Below are 19,154 nucleotides of genomic sequence, written 5' to 3' on the forward strand. Positions count from 1 at the left end.
ATTGGTTTCGACTTCTGTCAACGGCTGACAGTCAAAGTGACGGACCAATCAGAGCCCGTCTCTGCCCCTTTGTTCCTCCCGTTCGCTCGGTGACGCAGGGGGTCATGTGTTGTTTGTGCTGTGGCCCGTAGAGATGTGTACAAGAGGAGAAGGGAAAGCAGTGCTAACCGAGCTAGCTGGATCCTCCCGATTATAGAAACACGGCTGAACGTGGTCATGTTGCACGCGGTGGGCTTTATTTCGTGAAAAAAAATAAAAAGCAAAGCTCACGCTGGAGTACCTGCCTCGCCGCTGAGAGGGCAAAAGGGACTATTTTCTTCAGACGGAACAGCAAAGCCGGTTTGTGAGTGCTGCAAATCTGAGCCGTGTGTGTGTGTTTGTGAGTCAGTTAGCTGGCCTAGCCGGACTCAGGAGCTCGTCTCCCAAAACAAGAATGGGGTCTAGGTCCGCTCGGATTAGCTTGCTAGTAAAGTGACCTTTGATTGTGTTCTCTGATGGCAAATTTCACGAACTATCAGGAAGGCAAGGCAGCGATGTTGATGGTGGAGACACAGCAGAGGGACGTGGGGACGAAACCTGCGGCCGCCACCGCTGCAGCCGCAAACGGAGACGGCTCGGTCGGGGAACCCCCTTCCCCGTTAATTAATGTCGGCGGAGGAGCCGGAGGTGGTGGTGGAGGAGGAGGAGGCTCTCGTTTCCACCATTTACCTCCGTCAAACCACTTCAACCTTAGCCACCACCAGCCGCCAAAGGATCAACAGCAGCACCATCACTGTCAGCAGCAGCAGCATCTTTCTGGGGAAAACATCGCAGAGTCTCCGGGCAGGAAAGCCACCGCCGCCTCCTCCTCCTCGCCTTTCAGCCAGGTACACACCGCCGAGGACCCCGCCGCTGGCAACAGCCATGTATACGCAGCTGTGAACGTCGTAAACACCCCAGACGTGGTGGATGATATACGAAAGTGTGGCTATTTAAGAAAGCAAAAGCATGGACACAAGAGGTTTTTCGTGCTGAGGGCTGCCAGCCACCTCGGCCCCAGCCGCCTGGAGTACTACGACAGCGAGAAGAAATTCAGGAACAGCCTGCGCTCTGCTGCTGCCGCCGCGGCAGCCTCCTCCGCCTCCGCCTCCAGCAGTGGTGGAGCCGTCCTCCCTTCTCCTCCCAAAAGAGTGATTTACCTCTACCAGTGCTTCACCGTGAACAAAAGGGCGGATTCCAAAAACAAACACCTCATTGCCCTTTACACCAAGGATGAGTACTTTGCCATTGTGGCTGAGAATGAGCAGGAGCAGGAGGACTGGTATGTGGCTATCAGTGAGCTGATGAGCGAGGGCAAAAAAGGACACTTAGACTCTGATGATTTAGATGATGGATATGGTACGGTCACCCCTGGTACTGTGTTTAAAGAGGTGTGGCAGGTGAATGTAAAACCCAAAGGACTGGGTCAAACCAAAAACCTCACAGGTGTTTACCGGCTATGCCTCTCTACCAAAACCATTCACCTCGTTAAGTTGAACTCTGAGACGCCCTGTGTCAACTTGCAGCTGATGAACATCAGGCGCTGCGGACATTCAGAAAGCTTCTTTTTCATCGAGGTGGGCCGCTCCTCCTCCATCGGGCCTGGGGAGATATGGATGCAGGTGGACGACTCTGTTGTGGCCCAGAACATGCATGAGACCATCCTGGAAACGATGAAAGCGCTGAAAGCGTTTGCGGAGTTTCGGCCGAGGAGTAAGAGTCAGTCGTCGGGCTCCAATCACATGCCTTTTATCACGACGCGGCGCCACCTGGGCAACCTTCCGCCGAGTCAGACTGGGCTGCAGCGACGGTCGAGGACAGAGTCCGTGGTTGGCACGCCGCCGTCGACTAAAAGCAACATGGCTAGTGGCTATCGCTTTCGGACATCCAGTGAGGGCGAGGGCACAATGAACCGGCCGTTCCGCTCTGCCACTGGAAGTTTGGTTCACCTAAACACTGTGAGGGCCCATCACGGTCGTCAGGATATGGGCAGCGGTGGTGGCGGCAGCAGTGGGAGCGGCGTCGCCACAGGAAACGCTGGTACAAGCACCGGCAGCGGACGCTATGTCAGAGCTATCCCAGGGGCAACATCCACCTATCATGCCCGCTCTGCCTCGTTGCCAGTCTCCCATTTTCCCTCCACCACTAGCCCCGTGAGCGTCTCCTCCAGCAGCGGCCACGGCTCCGTCTCCGACACGCTCACCCGCCCATCGAGCGCCTCAATATGCGGCTCCCCGTCAGACGGTGGCTTCAACTCGTCAGATGAGTACGGCTCCAGCCCAGGTGACTTCCGTTACTTCCGGGTGCGGAGCAACACACCAGACTCTCTTGGCAACACCCCACCAATCAGAGAAGAGAACTGTTTAAATGATTACATGGCCATGGGCTGGAACCGGGAGGTCTTTGGCACCAATGCGGGCTCCGGAAACAACAGTGGAGCTGACACGCCGCGGGATGAGAGCACGTCAACAACAGAGGATGAGCGCTTTTCTTCATCATCACTGAGGAGGAGGACGCACTCTTTTACCAGACCGACTGGTGGCGCGACCGGAGTGGCAGTCTATCAGAAAATGACACAGACTAACTTCTCACTGGATGAGGGATCGGATGTGGTGTTGCCATTTGGCAGCGGCCTGCTCCGTGGGGGGCCGTCGTCCTCCTCTTCCTCACTGCGCTCTGACTACAGCTCCTGCTCCGAACACAGCCAGCAGAGCCGTCCCTCCACACTCTCCCGAACGGAGGCCGGTTCCGAGCGCCCTCCCCTCTCCTCCTCCGCCAAGGAAGACAGCGGCTATATGCCTATGATGTGTGGCGTGGCGGTGTCGCCGAGGGACACTCCCCCTGACTACATGCCTATGCAACCCAGCTCTTACTCCCACCACATCTCCCATTCTCCTCAGTTTCACAGTCCAGCTTTAGCTACACGCTCAGCCCACCATCATCACCCCCAGCTCCAATCCCAATCCTCCACCGATTCCCACGGCTACATGATGATGCTCCCGGGGGGGAGTTGCAGCTCCCCTTCCCCAGTGCAGGCCTCTCCCAGCCCTCACAGCAGCTCCAGCCTCATTGGGGCGTGTGCAAGTGACAGCATTGCAGAAAGACCCGAGAATGGGGAATATATGGACATGTCGTACAGTAGTGCTGGGGGGCGCAAGGTCACAAATGAAGGGAGCAGCAGATATTATACAACTGGCACACCTGAGAACACCCCAAAGCCTTACAGCCCTTATTTCTCTCTCCCTCGCTCCTATAAGGCCCCCAGCAGAGAAAGGGAAGAGAAAGATAAAGAGTATGGGGAGTACGTTCCTATGAGCTCTCCTGCTAAACCAGTCTACTCATCAGTCGCCACATCTTCAGTGTCAACACCAGAAAAGAGGGGTGGGGGAGGTAGTAGCACCTCCACTCCCTCTCACCCACCTCCGCCTTATGGCGCTCACCATACGACTGCAGCAATGGCTGACAGCCGTATTGTGAGGCCCAACCGCCTCCCTTTAGGCCGAAGAAGTTTCCACGGACCGCTGCGAATTAGTGAGCCTTCAACAGCATCTGCAGGCACCTTGACTTCAGTCCCTGCCACTGGCAGCTCCTCTGAAGGGCCTTCCAGTCCTGGAGAGTATATTAATATAGAGTTCGGTGATCACTACCCTCTCCAGCAAGAGCCACCCGCCTACCCTCACTCTGCCCAAGACGAAGCGCCTTCCCTGGGATCCGGTGACCACTGTCGCTCCCCTGCTCAGGATTACATGAGTGTGGAGGTAGGAGCGGACCAGCAGGATAGTTCTGGTTGCCTGGGCAAAAACCAGTCACCCAGACCGAGCCTAGTTGCCCCATGGAACCCACCCAGCTATATCCGACCACTGGCTAGCAATCCCGGGGCGGTGGCCTCCCCTGGAGTGCAGGTCGGAGGTCACTGGAGGCCAGTTGGGGACGACTACACAGACATGACGTTTAACCTCAGCAGAGGTGACGGGACACAAACGAGCCCTACAGCCATGCTGCAGCATCTCTGTGTGATAGAGGGGCGTTATGGCCACCCTCCCCACACCACCTCCTCATCCATTTCTCCCCCCCTGCCCCCGACGAGCCCAGATAGGGCGCCAACGCAGCCGATGGAGCCCAAGGTGGTTCGAGCTGATCCCCAGGGCAGAAGAAGACACAGCTCAGAGACATTCTCCTCCACCTCTTCCTCTAATTCAACGCCTCCTAGTGGAGGTCTTGGCTCCTCGGCCACACACCCCACCCTTGCTAACCCCTTGGCCCCCAACGGATCTTATGTAACGGAGGGACAGGCGTCTAGATGGGCCAGCTCGGCGTCTTTTGACAGTGTGTGGATGTCTGTGGAGGGTCTGGGTGACTCTCCAGCTCACCACGCCCCGGCAAGAACCACAGAAACAGGCACGGCCTCCAGGACTTCAGCAGCATCCTCCTCCTCTTCCACGGAGCCCGGAGCCGGCAGAATGTGCAGGAACATGTCAGTTGGCTATCAAAACGGCCTCAACTACATCGCCTTGGAGCTGAGGGAGGATGGGAGTAATACGGGAGCTGTGACGTCGGGAGCAGGTAGCAGCAGTGGGAGCACGGCATCGGTGGTGGCGGCTGCAGGGGGGATGGTGCCTCTGCCAGAGAACAGAGCCTACGCCAGTATAGACTTCACCAAATCAGACGGCGTCACTGCAACAACCAAGGGTGAGTCAGCATAAGTGATGATTTTGTGTTAGTGTTATAGATACTACTTTCTGTTCTGCACATGCTCACTTTCTTTCCTGAAGTTTATGTGTGGAAAAACACTGTGTGTGTGTGTGTGTGTGTGTGTGTGAGATCTTTCATGTGTGAGTAAAAGTGTATTTTTTTTTTTCTCTTCTTTTTTCCCCCCTCTCACTGAAATCCAAAATAACCGTTGAGTGCTGGATGCTATTATTAGCTGCATTGTATCAATTTGCAGCTCCTCCAGTGAATCTATTTTGAATCAAGTCTCTGTGATCTTGACAAGGCAGCGTTCACACGCGTCTTTTGAAGGCATCTGCCCAGGGAGCTGAAGCCTTGGCTATAACAGTGCTCGTACAGGAAGTGGCACCAATATGCAGTTCATCTTGAGGTCTGCGCACGCTGTGTGCAAACACACTGGTAGACGATTAGCTCGCTGAATGAACGGGAGGGTTTATCTGAGGTCAAGTGTGGGTTGAATCACCCAAAAATGCCTCAGACTTCCTGTCTTTGTAGCTTGGTGGTGGTGGTGTGTGTGTTTCTCTCTCTGCCTGTCTGTGCACGTGCCGCTGTTTTCTTTGTGTCAGCATGTATGCAGAGTGTACTAATGTGTGGGTGTATAAACTCTTTTGTCTGCTGGAAGGCTGTCACATGAGAAGCTTTTCAACATCTATGAAAAATTATTTTTATTTATACTAAACACGAAGGAATCCAGTGCCAACAGGAACACTCAATGTGGCAGCACAATGCACTTAATACCTTTTTTATAGTCTAGTAAGCTGGCAGTCACTCGGTGAAACATGTTTTTACTAGGGATGTTCCTGGCAAATGATTGTTTAAAATTACAGGAAAAATAATCACTAGATTACTTGATGTGAGAAAGCACTAAAAATTGAGTAGAATTTAATAGCTGAGGTTAAACATTGTAAAAACATTCTGTTTATATTCTATTTAAATAGGCTGTTCCTGCACGGTCGTCTTAAAGCCAGCTGCACAGAGACCTGTGGTGTTGGCTCAGGTCAGAGCTTGTTTAAATGAAAATCAGCTTGCAGTTTGTCTGCCTCAGTGATGGGTTTGTTATAAGAACCTTTTAGCATTTCATTTAAGTTAGGGCTGCTCAATTAATCGAATTTTAATCACGATTACGATCTGGGCTTTCAACGATCATTAAAAATGACTGAGCCGATTATTAGCCCCTCCCTCATTTATCCGCGACACCTTAAAGGCCGGTCCGTGAAAATATCCGGTTGTTCAGTGATGACGCGACGAATCCTACTTCCGGGTCTAAAGTAGTCTGCGTTTAATATGGCTTTTGTGTTGTTAACATGTTTAATGTTATGTATTTTCTTCTATTTGATCTCAAAAAGCTCCTAAAACAGTCAGTGATCACTGTTGACCTCCCTCGGCTTTTATTACCGCTAATCATTTATTTAAGCTCAGTTTTTAAAACCTTAGGATGTAACTACAGCCCAGCCCATGCAGCAGTATATGAATGACTAACCTCGTATTGTGGATGGATTATCTCAGTTGTTCTCCTGGCTGAAGTTTGGTCCTTTTACAGCATCCTGCCATGCGATTACATTTGTTCCTGACCACCGAGAACACTCACGTTAACTTTTATCGAGTGGAAAAAAAGTTAGCTTGTTTATATTATGCTAACATAGCTGTGTCGCTAGCGGTCACGTAGCACATCATTATATACCAGCTAGCCCAACTTCAGTAACCCTACAAACGTCACTGCTGTTTAGTTTTCTGTCTTCATTTATGCTGGAAGTGATAGAAGAGCTGTACGTTTTAATTTGTTTCCAAAACCCCGCAGTCAGGACATGCTATATTGTATTTAGATAGAAGCTAGCGAGCTAACTCCCTGCTAACTTCTAACTCCGTTAAATGTCATAAATTCCGTTTTCATGGATGCCTGGATGTTAAACTCAATTGTTACACCTGGTAGAGCAGAACGCTGATCATTTTATTAAAGATGAAAGACTTTAGACAGTTTTTCAACTCTCAGTAATGCCATAGTGATCGTTTGATATATGGACCTGCAGCGGAGTTTAGACCCAGACACGGCTAGTGACGTCAGACTGAACAACCGGATTGTCGGGCATAAACCGGTCCGTGGCGCAAAAAAGGTTGGAGACCGCTGATTAAGAGGACCCGAGGGAAGCTCGGAAAGCTAAGCAGAAGTTATTTGGAGAGTGACTGCCGTTGGTTGAAAAGAGAGTTTAAAAAAAAAAAAAAAAAAAAAACTTCAGTGGTGTTGCACACTATTTTATATTATTTTTTAAAAGTCATTGTTAACCCTTTAAAGCCGGTCAGAGCCGCACGCTCCGTTTTGTGTAACTATTTTTAAATCCCTGTAGAACCTGAACCGTGTAAGCTAGCGCAATAATTTGTTTTGCATATGAAACCGGAGGAGTTGTACTTACATCTGATGCCATCAGCTTGTCCTCGTCACGGTTTCCTTCCACATATAGCTTTGCAAAAATTGCATAAAAAGCGCTTGCAGGAACAAAAACATAATATTCCAGAAACACGCTTTGCCGATCCGATCAGCTGTTCGTAACACTTCCCACAGTGAAATGATGCACATGCTGTTTTCTTTGCAAATTTGCATCATAGGATTGTTTTTTGTTTTTCCTGCAGTATATAAAAATTGCTGTATCTCCAAAATAAAACTATGAAGACACTCAAAATAAATTTCCTGTGGTGGGAAACTATTTTTTGCAACTTTATTGTATTTAAAGTTTTGAGGGATAAACCTCTTAAATTTCTCCAAGTAGAAATATATGTAAACAAAACAAAAGCGATTTTCAATTTTTTTTGTAGTTTATTGCACTTTTTTGCAATTTATGTAATTACTATGGACTTAATGCATACATATTATTAAAATATGGGCTATAACAGTTGTATTGATGTATAGCAACTTGAAATGCTCCCACAAATGGCACTACAGCATGTAAAAAAATAATAATAATAATATAAGCTCTGGTGGACTTGGTTCCATAGTAGGTCTTAAAGGGTTAAATAAATATCGTCAAATAATCGTGATCTCAATTTCAGTGAAAATAATCGTGATTATCATTTTTGCCATAATCGAGCAGCCCTAATTTAAGTGATTGACCCTGGGAGTAACTGACTTTCTTTCCAAAGTAACTTAAAGTGTCTGCAAAATCACACAATGGTTTTTTTTGTTTGTTTTTTTGGTGGTTTTTTTTGGTAGTAGCTTTGATTTAGTTATTATTTTATTAACGTTGGATAAAGTTTTGTCTCATAAAATTGCCCTTTTTTGGTATAAGGTTTCCAGTGTTATCCTCTAAAATTTGCCTATTTTTGGTAATAAATGTCAAGGTTTTATTCTTGTCAGTTTAACTGTAAGTTTATCTTCTTTTTTTCCTCATATTTCCTTTTTAGAAATGTCTTTTTCTTGTTCATTTTCAAGTTCTGTTTTTTTCCTCATCAAATCAATCAGTTGTTTCCTCAATTTTTTTTCTTACCTTTTGCAAGTTTTTTTTTCCAGATATTCAGATATTTTTTTTATGTATTTTCTAATTTTATTTATTTATTTTATTTTTTAGTAAATTTGGCTTCTTTTTCCTTATAGTTACAAGTTTTTTTTGTCTTTAATTTCCCATTCTTTTTGTAAATATATTTGCCTCTGTTTGTAATCAGTTTGCGTCTTATTATGTACATTCTGGAAATTGTGCAAGTTTCATTACATAAAATTTCATTTTTTAACATAAATTTGACAGTTTTATTCTTGTCAATTTAAAAAAATTACCTCCTGTAAATATTAATAATAAATAGTAATAAGGGTTAGGGAGTAGTAAACAGAAAAGGGAGAAGCCAAAGCTTGGTCACTGATTTACAGTTTTAAAAAGCTGCTTGGGGTATATTACTGCTGACCCTCTGCTGTTACCTACTTTAGCTCTGCTGCTGTTGACTGGTGTGCTGTGTGGTGAAGTAGACGTGGAACATCAAACTGCATTATCATTGATACCTGATCCAGCTTTTCAGCCAAGATCAGATCAGTTGTGAATGTCTTTGTTTCCTGCTGTGGTTCCTGTTAAAAGTCTGTGAAGGTTCTCAGTTATCCAGGTCATCATAGACCAAGGAAGTCCTCAGACATCCTGTTTAAAAGTTGATTGGCAGTAATATTAAGTAATGATTCAGCTCATATTCGTTAAGTCCTTATGTTTTCCATATTTACAGCTCTTTGTGAAGCAGCTCCAGTAGGTGTAGGTGAACATCCGCAGAAGAAAGGTTTTAGATGAGAATGCTTAGCAGGGGATTTCAGGATGATGGGTTGAGTTTGTGAGAAAACATTTGACACTTAGAGCACAAAGTTAGGCTATGTCTGTAAATGAGGATCTCCCTTTTCTCCCTTTTTCTTTCCTCTTCTCTTTTAATTCAGTTTTTTGCACCCACTTCCTCCCACAATCACCTCCTTTTTTTTCGTTCTTTTTTTTTTTTTTTTTCCCCTAATAGCGTGAGTCAGGACTCTATGAGAGCGCCGCCTGATTCATTTGTTTATCGTCGTTGTGTGTGGTTATTCACTGCTGAATCTGTGTTCGCCGACACGGGAGATCAACTGACACTCAAACCCGTCCTATTTGAGTTTGTCCGTCTGTCTGTGTGTGCTGTGTTTTCAGCTGCTGCCAGCAGGTTCATTAATCAATAGTGTGTGTGTGTGTGTGTGTGTTAGTTCATGCAGTTCAAGGTAACAATCGGAAATGTTAATCCCTGACACACAGTCTTGTGTATTGGCTTGTTTACAGTCTGTGCCGGGCATCTAGGTAGGTGCGCGTGTGCTTGTAAGCGCTGAGTCATTGCAGGCAGCTTTTGATGTGGTGGTGTAATTGCAGCAGCGGCATGTCAAGACACACAGCAGGGCTGAGAGGAAGCGCATCATCATCACTCAGGAATGCGCTTCCCCTCAGTTGTGGTGTTGCGCGGATAGAGGCACACCTGGATCCTTGACCCAGAGGAGGAGCAGGAGGTGGAGAATCAGGCTGGGTTCTCATCCAGCTGGTGAGGAAGTCTTGCATGCGTCTGTGAAATGTTGCTATAAATATTTCAAATTAGGCGTGTTTAGATCAGCTGGGGTAAAGGAAAATCTGCAGGAAATAATGCTTAAGTTGGGAAATCTGTTGATAATTTCCTCTAATTGTTTTGTCCACAAATTCACATTTAGCAGCACCAAAGTCATCGCATTTTCGATGCTGGAACTCAAATATGCTTTTTTTTTTTTTTTTTTTTTTTTTTAAATCAAAAGTGGTTCACCAGAGGCTCTGCAGCATCTCAACTTCATATAGGTTTCATTGTCTGTCACAATCCTGTGGTGTGAGGCAAGATCTGAAGCTCAGAGCCTTCTCGGTAATGAAGGTAGTTAACCTTATACTCACGTCACCATAGCAACAAATGATGCACACCTAATCTGCTCATCACCTACAGTCACCAATCAATCAGATCTTTGAAAAAAAATTATTCCATTGATAGGAAAAGGTAGTGGGATGGTCTTTAGAGACCAGTAGGAAGTTTATCTCTTTCCTTTGTGAACATCAATAAAGAAAAGTAGTGATTTAATCTTTAGTTGCTCTCACTAAAACCGTCTAATGCACATCTAAATGTTAACCACTTAAGCCCCACGCCCCCGGTACCGGGGGCAAAAAGGAGATCACGTTTAATCGGTTATAACACGGGGTGAGAAATATAAGTCCAGACATGTGTAGTATCCACAGAAACCTCTGAATCTCGGCTAAAATGTCATATAAACCATTTCTACAACCACCAAACGCATCGAAAACAAGCCATGACTAAACGAGCAGTTATGTAAATGCACAGAAGAACTGTGTGCCAAAATTTGACATTTTTGTACAACGTCTGGATATTCATGTATTGACAGGGCTGTAATTTTTCACTGTTTCACTTTAGAAACATAAATCTTTGCACAGATGATGTTTATATGTTGGTTACTGAATTTCTGGAATCAAATGTGAACTAAGGCATATTTTTAAAAGGGTTATATGCTAAAAAATTAAAAAAAGATTAGGCAAGGATAAAATCGACTTACTTTTTCTGTGTTCCAGTCTCAGTAACTTTGACACAGTAATATCTGCTTCAATATTTACACCTCTGATGAAATCTCACAAGTGTTAGCTTTATTTTGATACCAAGATTGTAAGGACAGAGTTTGTAATTGCAGAGAAATAATCAATTAAATTTGGGCATTACATTTTCGAGCAGGAAGCTCAGAAACCCCGTTGGGGCTTAAGAGGTTAATGTAATCAAATAACAGCTGTAATCCATCCTATGTCTTATTGATAGAGGTGCATTTTTACTGGCTTTCCTTCCTTCCTTCAAATTGGCAAAACTTTATTATAACTTCCAGCCTAAAGCCCACTCACATAGGCCAACTAATTGGTCAACGACCTCATCAATTCAAGCCCCAAACCCTTGCACCCTCAAACAACTGCTGAACATCTAAAACTCAAATGTTCATTTACTTGGTGTTGGTGTTAGGGAGTCCACATCTGTACCTAGCAACTGGTGGTTGCCTGGGGATTGCTGACTGGTTCTAGGCCTTGGTGATTGGGGCTTTACTGACCAAAGCTATTGGAGTGCATACACTATAAGAGTCCTCTTACTTTAGCCACTATTCACATTTTTCTAACATAATAGTTTTTTTTTTCTTGCTTTGTAAAATCAGCTGCCCTGCCTCAATGCTTCCGATCGGTCATATATCACCAGCACCTCCCCGCTTCATGTAAACGAACTGCTAGCCTAGATTGAAGCCTCGATTGATTTATTGACGCTGACTGCTGATGTTGGGGTAAAGCTGCGTTTCGCTTTCTTCCAGGCTCCAGTTGCTTTGGCAACCCTCTAATGTATTTACTATGAAGTCGTATGTCAGTCAACAGTGTTCTTCACCCTCATCAGCACTCTCATTCTTCAATTGCTCACCTGGGCTCGCCTGTCTACTTCCTGTCACCAGCAGTTGTTTCTCCTGTACTTGCTCGAAGTCGCATTCACTTTTCTGAATTTGAATGCAGCTTTATTTTAGCCCGATCAGGAAAAAGATGGTATGGGTATAAAAAAGGATATGTTCAGTTTTCTTCATAGTACAGCCCCAGGTCCTCCCTCTGGTGGGAAACATGAGCTGGTTGGTGGCTTCATTGCTTTGTTTTCAAAGGGAAAAGGTAAAAAAAAAAAAAAACAGGCACCTGCGTTCAGTAACAGCAAGGCTTTTGTTACTGAAAAGAGGGTTAAATAATCAAGATTTTGTGGTTATGATTTTTCCGCCAAAACTGAGCAGCAGTATTACTGGGGATTTATGCGTCTGTGTTAACTCTAAGCTGTAGGTATGTCATAACCACCGACCCCTCTAAAACCTTACGTGTAAACTCACGTACACCTGCCTGCACTTTAGTTCCACCTCGGGCAGTTTAGACATGCCAGCCTACATTAAAAGCCAACATTGATTTATTATTGTGCAACGAGAGCCTCAGACAGACGATAGAAACTAAACCAAGCTGTCTCTAACCCTGAGGAAGTTTTAGTTGATTGATTGATAATACTTTATTCATCCCGAGGGAAATTGGGTTTAAGTCGGTCTTAAATTTCTTAAAATTTTTATATATATATATATATTTTTTTTTTCTGATATGCATCATATTCAAATCTTTAAATGCTGTGAAAGTTGGGTCACGAGAGAGAGATGTGCCCTTAAACCTGTCAGAAGTGACTTTTAGATGTCTGTGACAGCAGTGGGAAGCTGCCCTTTTCTCCTTCTCCTTGTTCTCGCCTCCCAGCCAAGTGCCGATGAGGTGGTAAAGGGCTGGACAGAGTGCGAGGCAGAGTTATCGGACGGAAAGGGAGAGTAAGATGCCCTTTTCCTCTCTCGTTCCCACCTCCACGTCTGTGCCCTTCTATATTTACAGGTCTATTTCCAGACTGACATGAATTTATGGGCCGGTATGAGGCTCTGCTCGTAACAGGACCCCCCCAACTTCTCTTTTACTGTGTGTTGCAGGCAGAGGTCTCTCTGCATCCTAAATGGCCAGACATGTATTCCCACAGATGTTAGAATTATTAGGCATCAGGCGTGCACACAAGGCAATTTTGATTTTAAGCTGCCATTGTGACTGTCATAGGAAAGTATTTGTGGCTCTTTGAGAGCCCCCTGAGGCTGGACTCTTTGCTCTTTATGCCTGTTTTAGTATACATTCGGCAAATAAATAACCTTAAAATAACGTGTGCCGTTTGATGAGCACTGTAATTCACAGGACTGAAATGATAGATGTGCTTTGAGCATGGGTGGCCTGCATTAAGAGGCTTGGGAACATAAAGCTGGCAGTGTTGTTGAGAAACAGGGAAGTGGACCTCAAACTTTGGGCAAATGACTGCTTGGAGAGCTCCCATTGATCAATAAAGTCTTTAAATATGGGGTTTTAGCAAATGTTATGAGAGTTTAGGTAAAAAATAGTGCATTTGCTGAAGGTAAAAATGAAATTCAATAGTAAATCACCTGAAAGTTAACAAGAAAGAAAGAGATATGTGAACTGAGCTAGAGAACCTGGTGTGTGATGAATTTAGGCTTTTAATGGAGGTGGGGATGAAAGACAAAACAAGGTCATCATTTTTTGCAAACTATGAACTATCTTATCTCAGCTGGCCTGTTTTAATAGTTGTTGAAAGCCAAGTTGTAATTTAAATAAAATTTCAAGTAATCACACAGCCCTACTTATAATTTTCTATCAGTACAAGTTCAGGTTAGCCCTATGAGTCAAAATCTTGGCTCTTTATGATGTCAGTGAGAGCAAGGATGTCATCTCAGGACTGAGCAATACAGGTGAAGAGACTGGTCTCTGAATGGTTGCTGGGTGAAACTGACCTGCACCAGAAAGCTCCCTGCAGATGTCTGGATGCATCCTCAATCATCCAGGTCAGAAAATCCCAGAAAGTTTGTTCTGTTCCAAGTATTGACGGAACGGTTTTTCCCCCAAAGAAAAGACTTTGAGATTTTCTTGTGAACACTTTGGTCACTAGCAGGTTACTGTGGAAGATGCTAACTTGTCTGCAAACACTTACCAGCTCGAGCTTGTCGAGCGGCAGTGAAGCATGACAACGTGTCATGCAGAACGGGGAACGACGTTCATCTCCACAGTAAAAGTTGTGCGCTACTGCTGAAGCCAACAACTTTCAAAAGCCGCAGCTTTTACTTTGAAGGCAAAAGGCCTCAGTTTCTGGTTTGTGTCACATTCCTCAGATTACCTACCACTTAGCAAGTAGTTGCAGAGTGTTTGCAGATAAGTTGGCTTTTTCCATGCAACTACAGGTGACTGTGGCATCTAGAGACAAAGACACATTATGAGAGCACCTGTCTGCTGGTCAGACCTCTGAACACCAATCAGGGGAAAGCGAGCTAAAATTACTCATTTCAAACAGTGGATAAACCCAAAGTCTGCAATAAAAGAGAAAAAAGGATTATTTTGAACTTGTAAACACAAAAAGCTACTCCAGTAGAGTCCAGGAATAAATATAGGGAGTGGAAATTAATAAATTAACTTCGCAACATTGAAGATTTGAAAGATGTGGTTCTCGGAGCTTTAAATATCAGTTTAGAGCAGCTCTTTGTTTGGTCCCTACAGAGAAAAATGGTTATTAGCCATTTTCTAAGCAAAACACAATCCAAATGTGCTCTTGAATTAGCATCTGAAATATGCTTCTATCTTATGTGACATGAAGGAGAATATCTTTTCGACATTTGGCTTCAAGAAAATATTTTTGCACATCTGAGAAACAGTTAATTGAGAACATTTTCAAATCGGTTTTTAATGAAAGCTGCAGCACAGCTTGACAGAAGCCTAATCAAATGTCATTTCCATCTTGTCTACTTCGGTTTTGTTCCTATGTTTTGCATGCTGCAAGCAGCTGTTGCAACTCGTCAAAGCTGGAAACAGTTTTGTTTTTTGGGGGGTTTTCTTTTTTTGGGGGGGGGGGGGGGGGTTTAAAATTATTTATAAAGGGGCGACTATTAATGAAGTTGTGAATCATGCAGTATAAATAAAGTCGCAGGCAGTGATTAAGCTTCACAAGACCAACGAGCTGCAGTGCTTACTCAAGTGGAAATGTTGTGTCTCGTCAGTAATAAATGGACCTAAACATCGTGAGTCTTTAACTGGGCCTGCACGTAGATTTTGTAGGTGGTCTCGGACTTTAATCATCGGGGTTCCTGAGGCTCTCGCACTTAGAGAAAAGCTGCAGTTTTCTCTTCTGTCTTTGCAGTGTTTTCGTCTACTTCACCGCCTCCTGCAGACACACGGTAGTGATAAAGCATGATTTTACTGGAATACCCTTGGACTGGCTGGAATGTGAGGTTAGATAGCTTTATTAGTCAAAGTCTGAATGTGTGCGCAAACGTGCATTTAAGAGGAACCCCGAGTGCGTCAAAGTTTGTTTTACATTCATTCTGTTTAGTTCAAAGTTTACTGAAAGCTTAAAAGCGACTTTAAGAGTTTTAGATAATGCGAAGGAAATTTTAGTGAAGTTTTATTATTGAGTGAGACGGACAACAATTTTCATTCTAGTTTGTCTTTGAATGGGTTTGTCTGTCTGATGTGACATCATCCATCTGTTTAGTAATGTCCTGTTATGAAGCCTCTAGTTTTCAACATTGCCATCTTGGTGTTTGGAAACTGGATGTGTTGAATGAGGGGCGGGTCTGACTGCAAAACCACACACTCATTCGGTAATGACTTGTGATTGGCATGTGCTGATGAGCATGTCCCGGTTTGTTCTTCTTTCTGATTCTTTTTGAATTTTGACGGTAATTTAAAAAATGAGCTTCAATTTTTGTTAAATATGACCTTAAACTAGCAAATAAGCCCATAAACTCATCACTGAAGTATTTACTGAGGTCGCAGAGTGAGGGCCATTGAGAGCTATTATCCCATAGGCTTACAGATCTCAATAGTGAGAGGTGAACCACTGAGGCGGGCAGGCAAAGTACTGCGAACCCCAAATACCACAGCTAACAACTTCCAGCCATCTTCGCGTTTATATGGTTAATGATAGCGCTGTATAATAATAAATTTGTATACATTTTGTAGTGTAGAAATGCTACAGTGCTTTTTTTTTTTTTCTGACTGCAGATGCCACTCTTGTGGTTTCTGAAGTTTTGCATTCACGAAATGACCTGATAAGCACAGGTTTAAACATTTCCACAGAAACGGCGACCTTAACCAGAGGCGTTACACTCTCAAGTTGGGATTGTGGGTAGAGTCTTTCTTCTTTCAGATGCTCCCTTTAGGGGTCATCACAGTGTCACGTCCTCCTTCACTACCTCATCTGAGCTCTTCCTCTTTCTTCAACATCCTTTGGCCAATATGTCTACCATCCGTCCTCTGTACAAGCCCAAACTGTCTCAACCTCACCTCTCCAGCTGTCCCACTGATGTACTCATTTCTAATCCCGTCCATCCTGGTGACTCCCAAGGAAAATCTCAGCACCTTCAGCTCTGCATCCTTTCTCCAAACTAAAACATCGGAGCAGGTCTCACTAGTAGTTCTAGTAGGAACAAGTTAAGTTCATAAAGTCTGTCGTAGCTCACAGCCAGTCTGCTTTAGATGGTTTCAGCATTATGGCTTATAATCCACATCTCTATGGACAATATGAAGGTGGTTTCTACTCCTGGAATTAGAGCAGGGCGATATGGCCAAAAATATTTATCACGATATATATTTGAAAATTTGCGATAACGATATAACTGACGATATAATTGATGCGAGACAAAATACAACTCCACAACATTACTAGCGCAAAAAGACAACCTTCCATTTATTTTCACTTAAACAAGAAGCTGGTTTTTATGTACATTAAAAGCTTTATAAAAATGTAACAGTGCAAATGCAAATTCCTTGCTGAAAGTTTAACCAAAAGGCATTTCCAGTAGAAATGGGCTGACATATCCTGAGCATAACCATGTATAATATCCACTGAAGTTAAAAAGAGGTGCTTTGCAACATTAAACTGCAGTGTGCAGTACGTATTTTTCGGACCATAAGATTATAAGGCACATTAAGCGAAACAAAGCAGTCAGATAAATCAAACTTTATTAAACTCATTCTTCTTGCTTCCTCCACTTCTGTACCATTGATTCATTAATGTTGAATTCTCTGGCAGCTGCTCTATTCCCATGTTGTTGCAGTATATTAATGACTAACCTCGTATTGTGGATGGATTATCTCAGTTGTTCTCCTGACTGAAGTTTGGTCCGTTTACAGCATCCTGCCATGCGATTGCATTTGTCTCTAACCATGAAGAACCTTCACGTTAACTTTTATAAGTGGAAAAGTGTTAGTGTTCGTCCTCCAGCTTCACTGTTTATGTTATGCTAACATAGCTGTGTCGCTAGCGATCACGTAGCACATCATTATATACCAGCTAGCCCAACTTCAGTAACCCTACAAACGTCACTGCTGTTTAGTTTCCTGTCTTCATTTATGTTGGAAGTGATAGCAGAGCTGTACGTTTGATTTTTTTCAGAAATCTCTCAGTCAGAACATGCAATATCATGCTTAGGTAACTAGCGAAACTAGCGAGCTAACTTCCGCTAGCTTCCTGCTAACTTCTAACTCCGTTAAATGTAATAACTTTTGTTTTCATGGATGCCTGGAAGTTAAACTTTATAGTTACACCTGGTAAAGCAGCAATGCTGATCGTTTTATTAAAGATGAAAGAATTTAGACAGTTTTTAACTCTAAGTGATGCTGCAGTGTTGTTTGACCTGAAGCATACAGAGTTTAGGACCCAGATTACTTCCAGATTTAAGAGCATCTTAGTCCGACAAATACGACAATAACGACGGCCGCTTGCATGTTCTGCAAAAAAATGTGCTTTGTCGTGTATCTGACGGACAAACACCAAACCAGTTCCACATCACGGAAGTTGCACCATTTTTACAAACCAATTCTGGTTCATCTGTTTCACTCAACAATCGGCCATGTGCGTATGAAAACAAAGGCACTGCGCATGCGCGTTTTACTCATATTCTATCGCGATATTTCATTTTCCTATAGTTGCCTAACATTATACCGGTATTACCGTGAACGGTATAATAGGGCCCAGCCCTACCTGGAATCTAGCTGTTGACCTCTATAGTCTTTTTAGTCTAGTGGCCAAAATAAAATACAGTTTTAAGTCGCTTTTGCGTTGGCTTGACTTTTCAAACTAAGAAGATATATCCTTTTGTACTTCCTATTGTTGGCCCTGTGTCACAGTTGCACTTTTATGTGAAAATGTCCTTTATCGCATTTGGACCAAATTGCGGACATCGAGGGTTAGTAAAGTCTGATCGATGGGCACACTGTAGAACAGGATGACCCCTTACAGTTTGACCGTTTGCATTGTTGATGCTGATATTTGCCTCAAGTACAGCTCTTCTTTGTCTTCCGTGCAGCTGCTGTGGTAAGGGTGGGGGTAGAGACGGGGGAAAAAAACAGAACAAGAACCAAACTGGACACACAAAAGTGAAGTGAAGTGCGTCTTTTCGTTCCTCGATCTGCACTTGAAAGGCCGCCAGTCCAGCTGTCGCGCAAGCCCATGTCAGGTCAACCCGTTACGCTGGCTGTTCACTCCCATGATGCCTTTCATCTCTTGTCCCAGCTGGGTGAATGGGGTTTGGGGACAGAGAGAGGCACGAGCTGAGGGTCAGCGAGGGCAGAGGGAACGAGACAGAGGGCGGCGGATCTGAGCACCTGCGCGTGTTGCAACAACACAACAATCTGTTAGCTAATGCAGGTGTTTTTATGACCTGATTTTGCCCTGAAAGTGTGTGTGTGTGTGTGTTTAAGCAAGGTCAGCTTGGGTCAGTTGGGCTCGTGTCCTAAGAGTGTTGTTTTGATCAAAGTCCACGCCTGGACTGCAGAGAAACCCAGAGACCTCAGACTTTCTCTCTCTGTCTGTCTCTTGCTCTCACACACACCCACATTCAGATTCAGCCTTGCGTTGACCATAATTAAATACAGTATTGCCAAAGCTTGTTGTATGTAGTGTTAAGTATAATGATTTAGAAAGTTAAAAGAAAAGATACAAATCCACATAACTGTGCTGTTCACCAATGGTGGCTGAAGCTTGTTTTCCTCATCTCTCCATGCATGCTATTTTTTTTTTCTTTGTTTAAAAAAAATAAAAAAATAAAATCTTCTCCCTTTAGATATTAGTCTGATTACACTCCTCTAATTCCTGGACAATTTGAACGCACATTTGCTACAAACACAAATGAGAAGCAGTCAGAACTCACAGGTTTCAAAATGTTAAGAATTTCAGGAAGGAATGAAACAATCAGCAGTTCAATAAAGGAAATATTTGTGAGTATTAGTCATTCAATGGAGAAAATAATACTGCGTGTACTCTGTACTTTACTGTGT

At 44.0% G+C, this 19,154-nt stretch overlaps 1 protein-coding gene across 1 annotated transcript in view; it reads left to right on the forward strand.

Moving 5' to 3' along the window:
• The first annotated feature begins 484 nt into the window (after positions 1-484).
• The window catches only part of irs4b (insulin receptor substrate 4b), a 29,818-nt gene continuing 11,148 nt past the window's right edge, over positions 485-19,154 (forward strand). The window contains exon 1 of the mRNA XM_085264101.1: positions 485-4,707. Within this exon, the coding sequence (XP_085120227.1) occupies positions 495-4,707 (4,213 nt within the window). The 5' untranslated portion in view covers positions 485-494. The remainder of the gene's footprint in view (positions 4,708-19,154) is intronic.

This window comes from Mchenga conophoros, linkage group LG3 (genome assembly GCF_057382185.1).
Source record: "Mchenga conophoros isolate Kocher_MC1m ecotype Shallow Benthic linkage group LG3, M_conophoros_male_GT1.1, whole genome shotgun sequence".
Lineage (NCBI taxonomy): Eukaryota > Metazoa > Chordata > Actinopteri > Cichliformes > Cichlidae > Mchenga > Mchenga conophoros.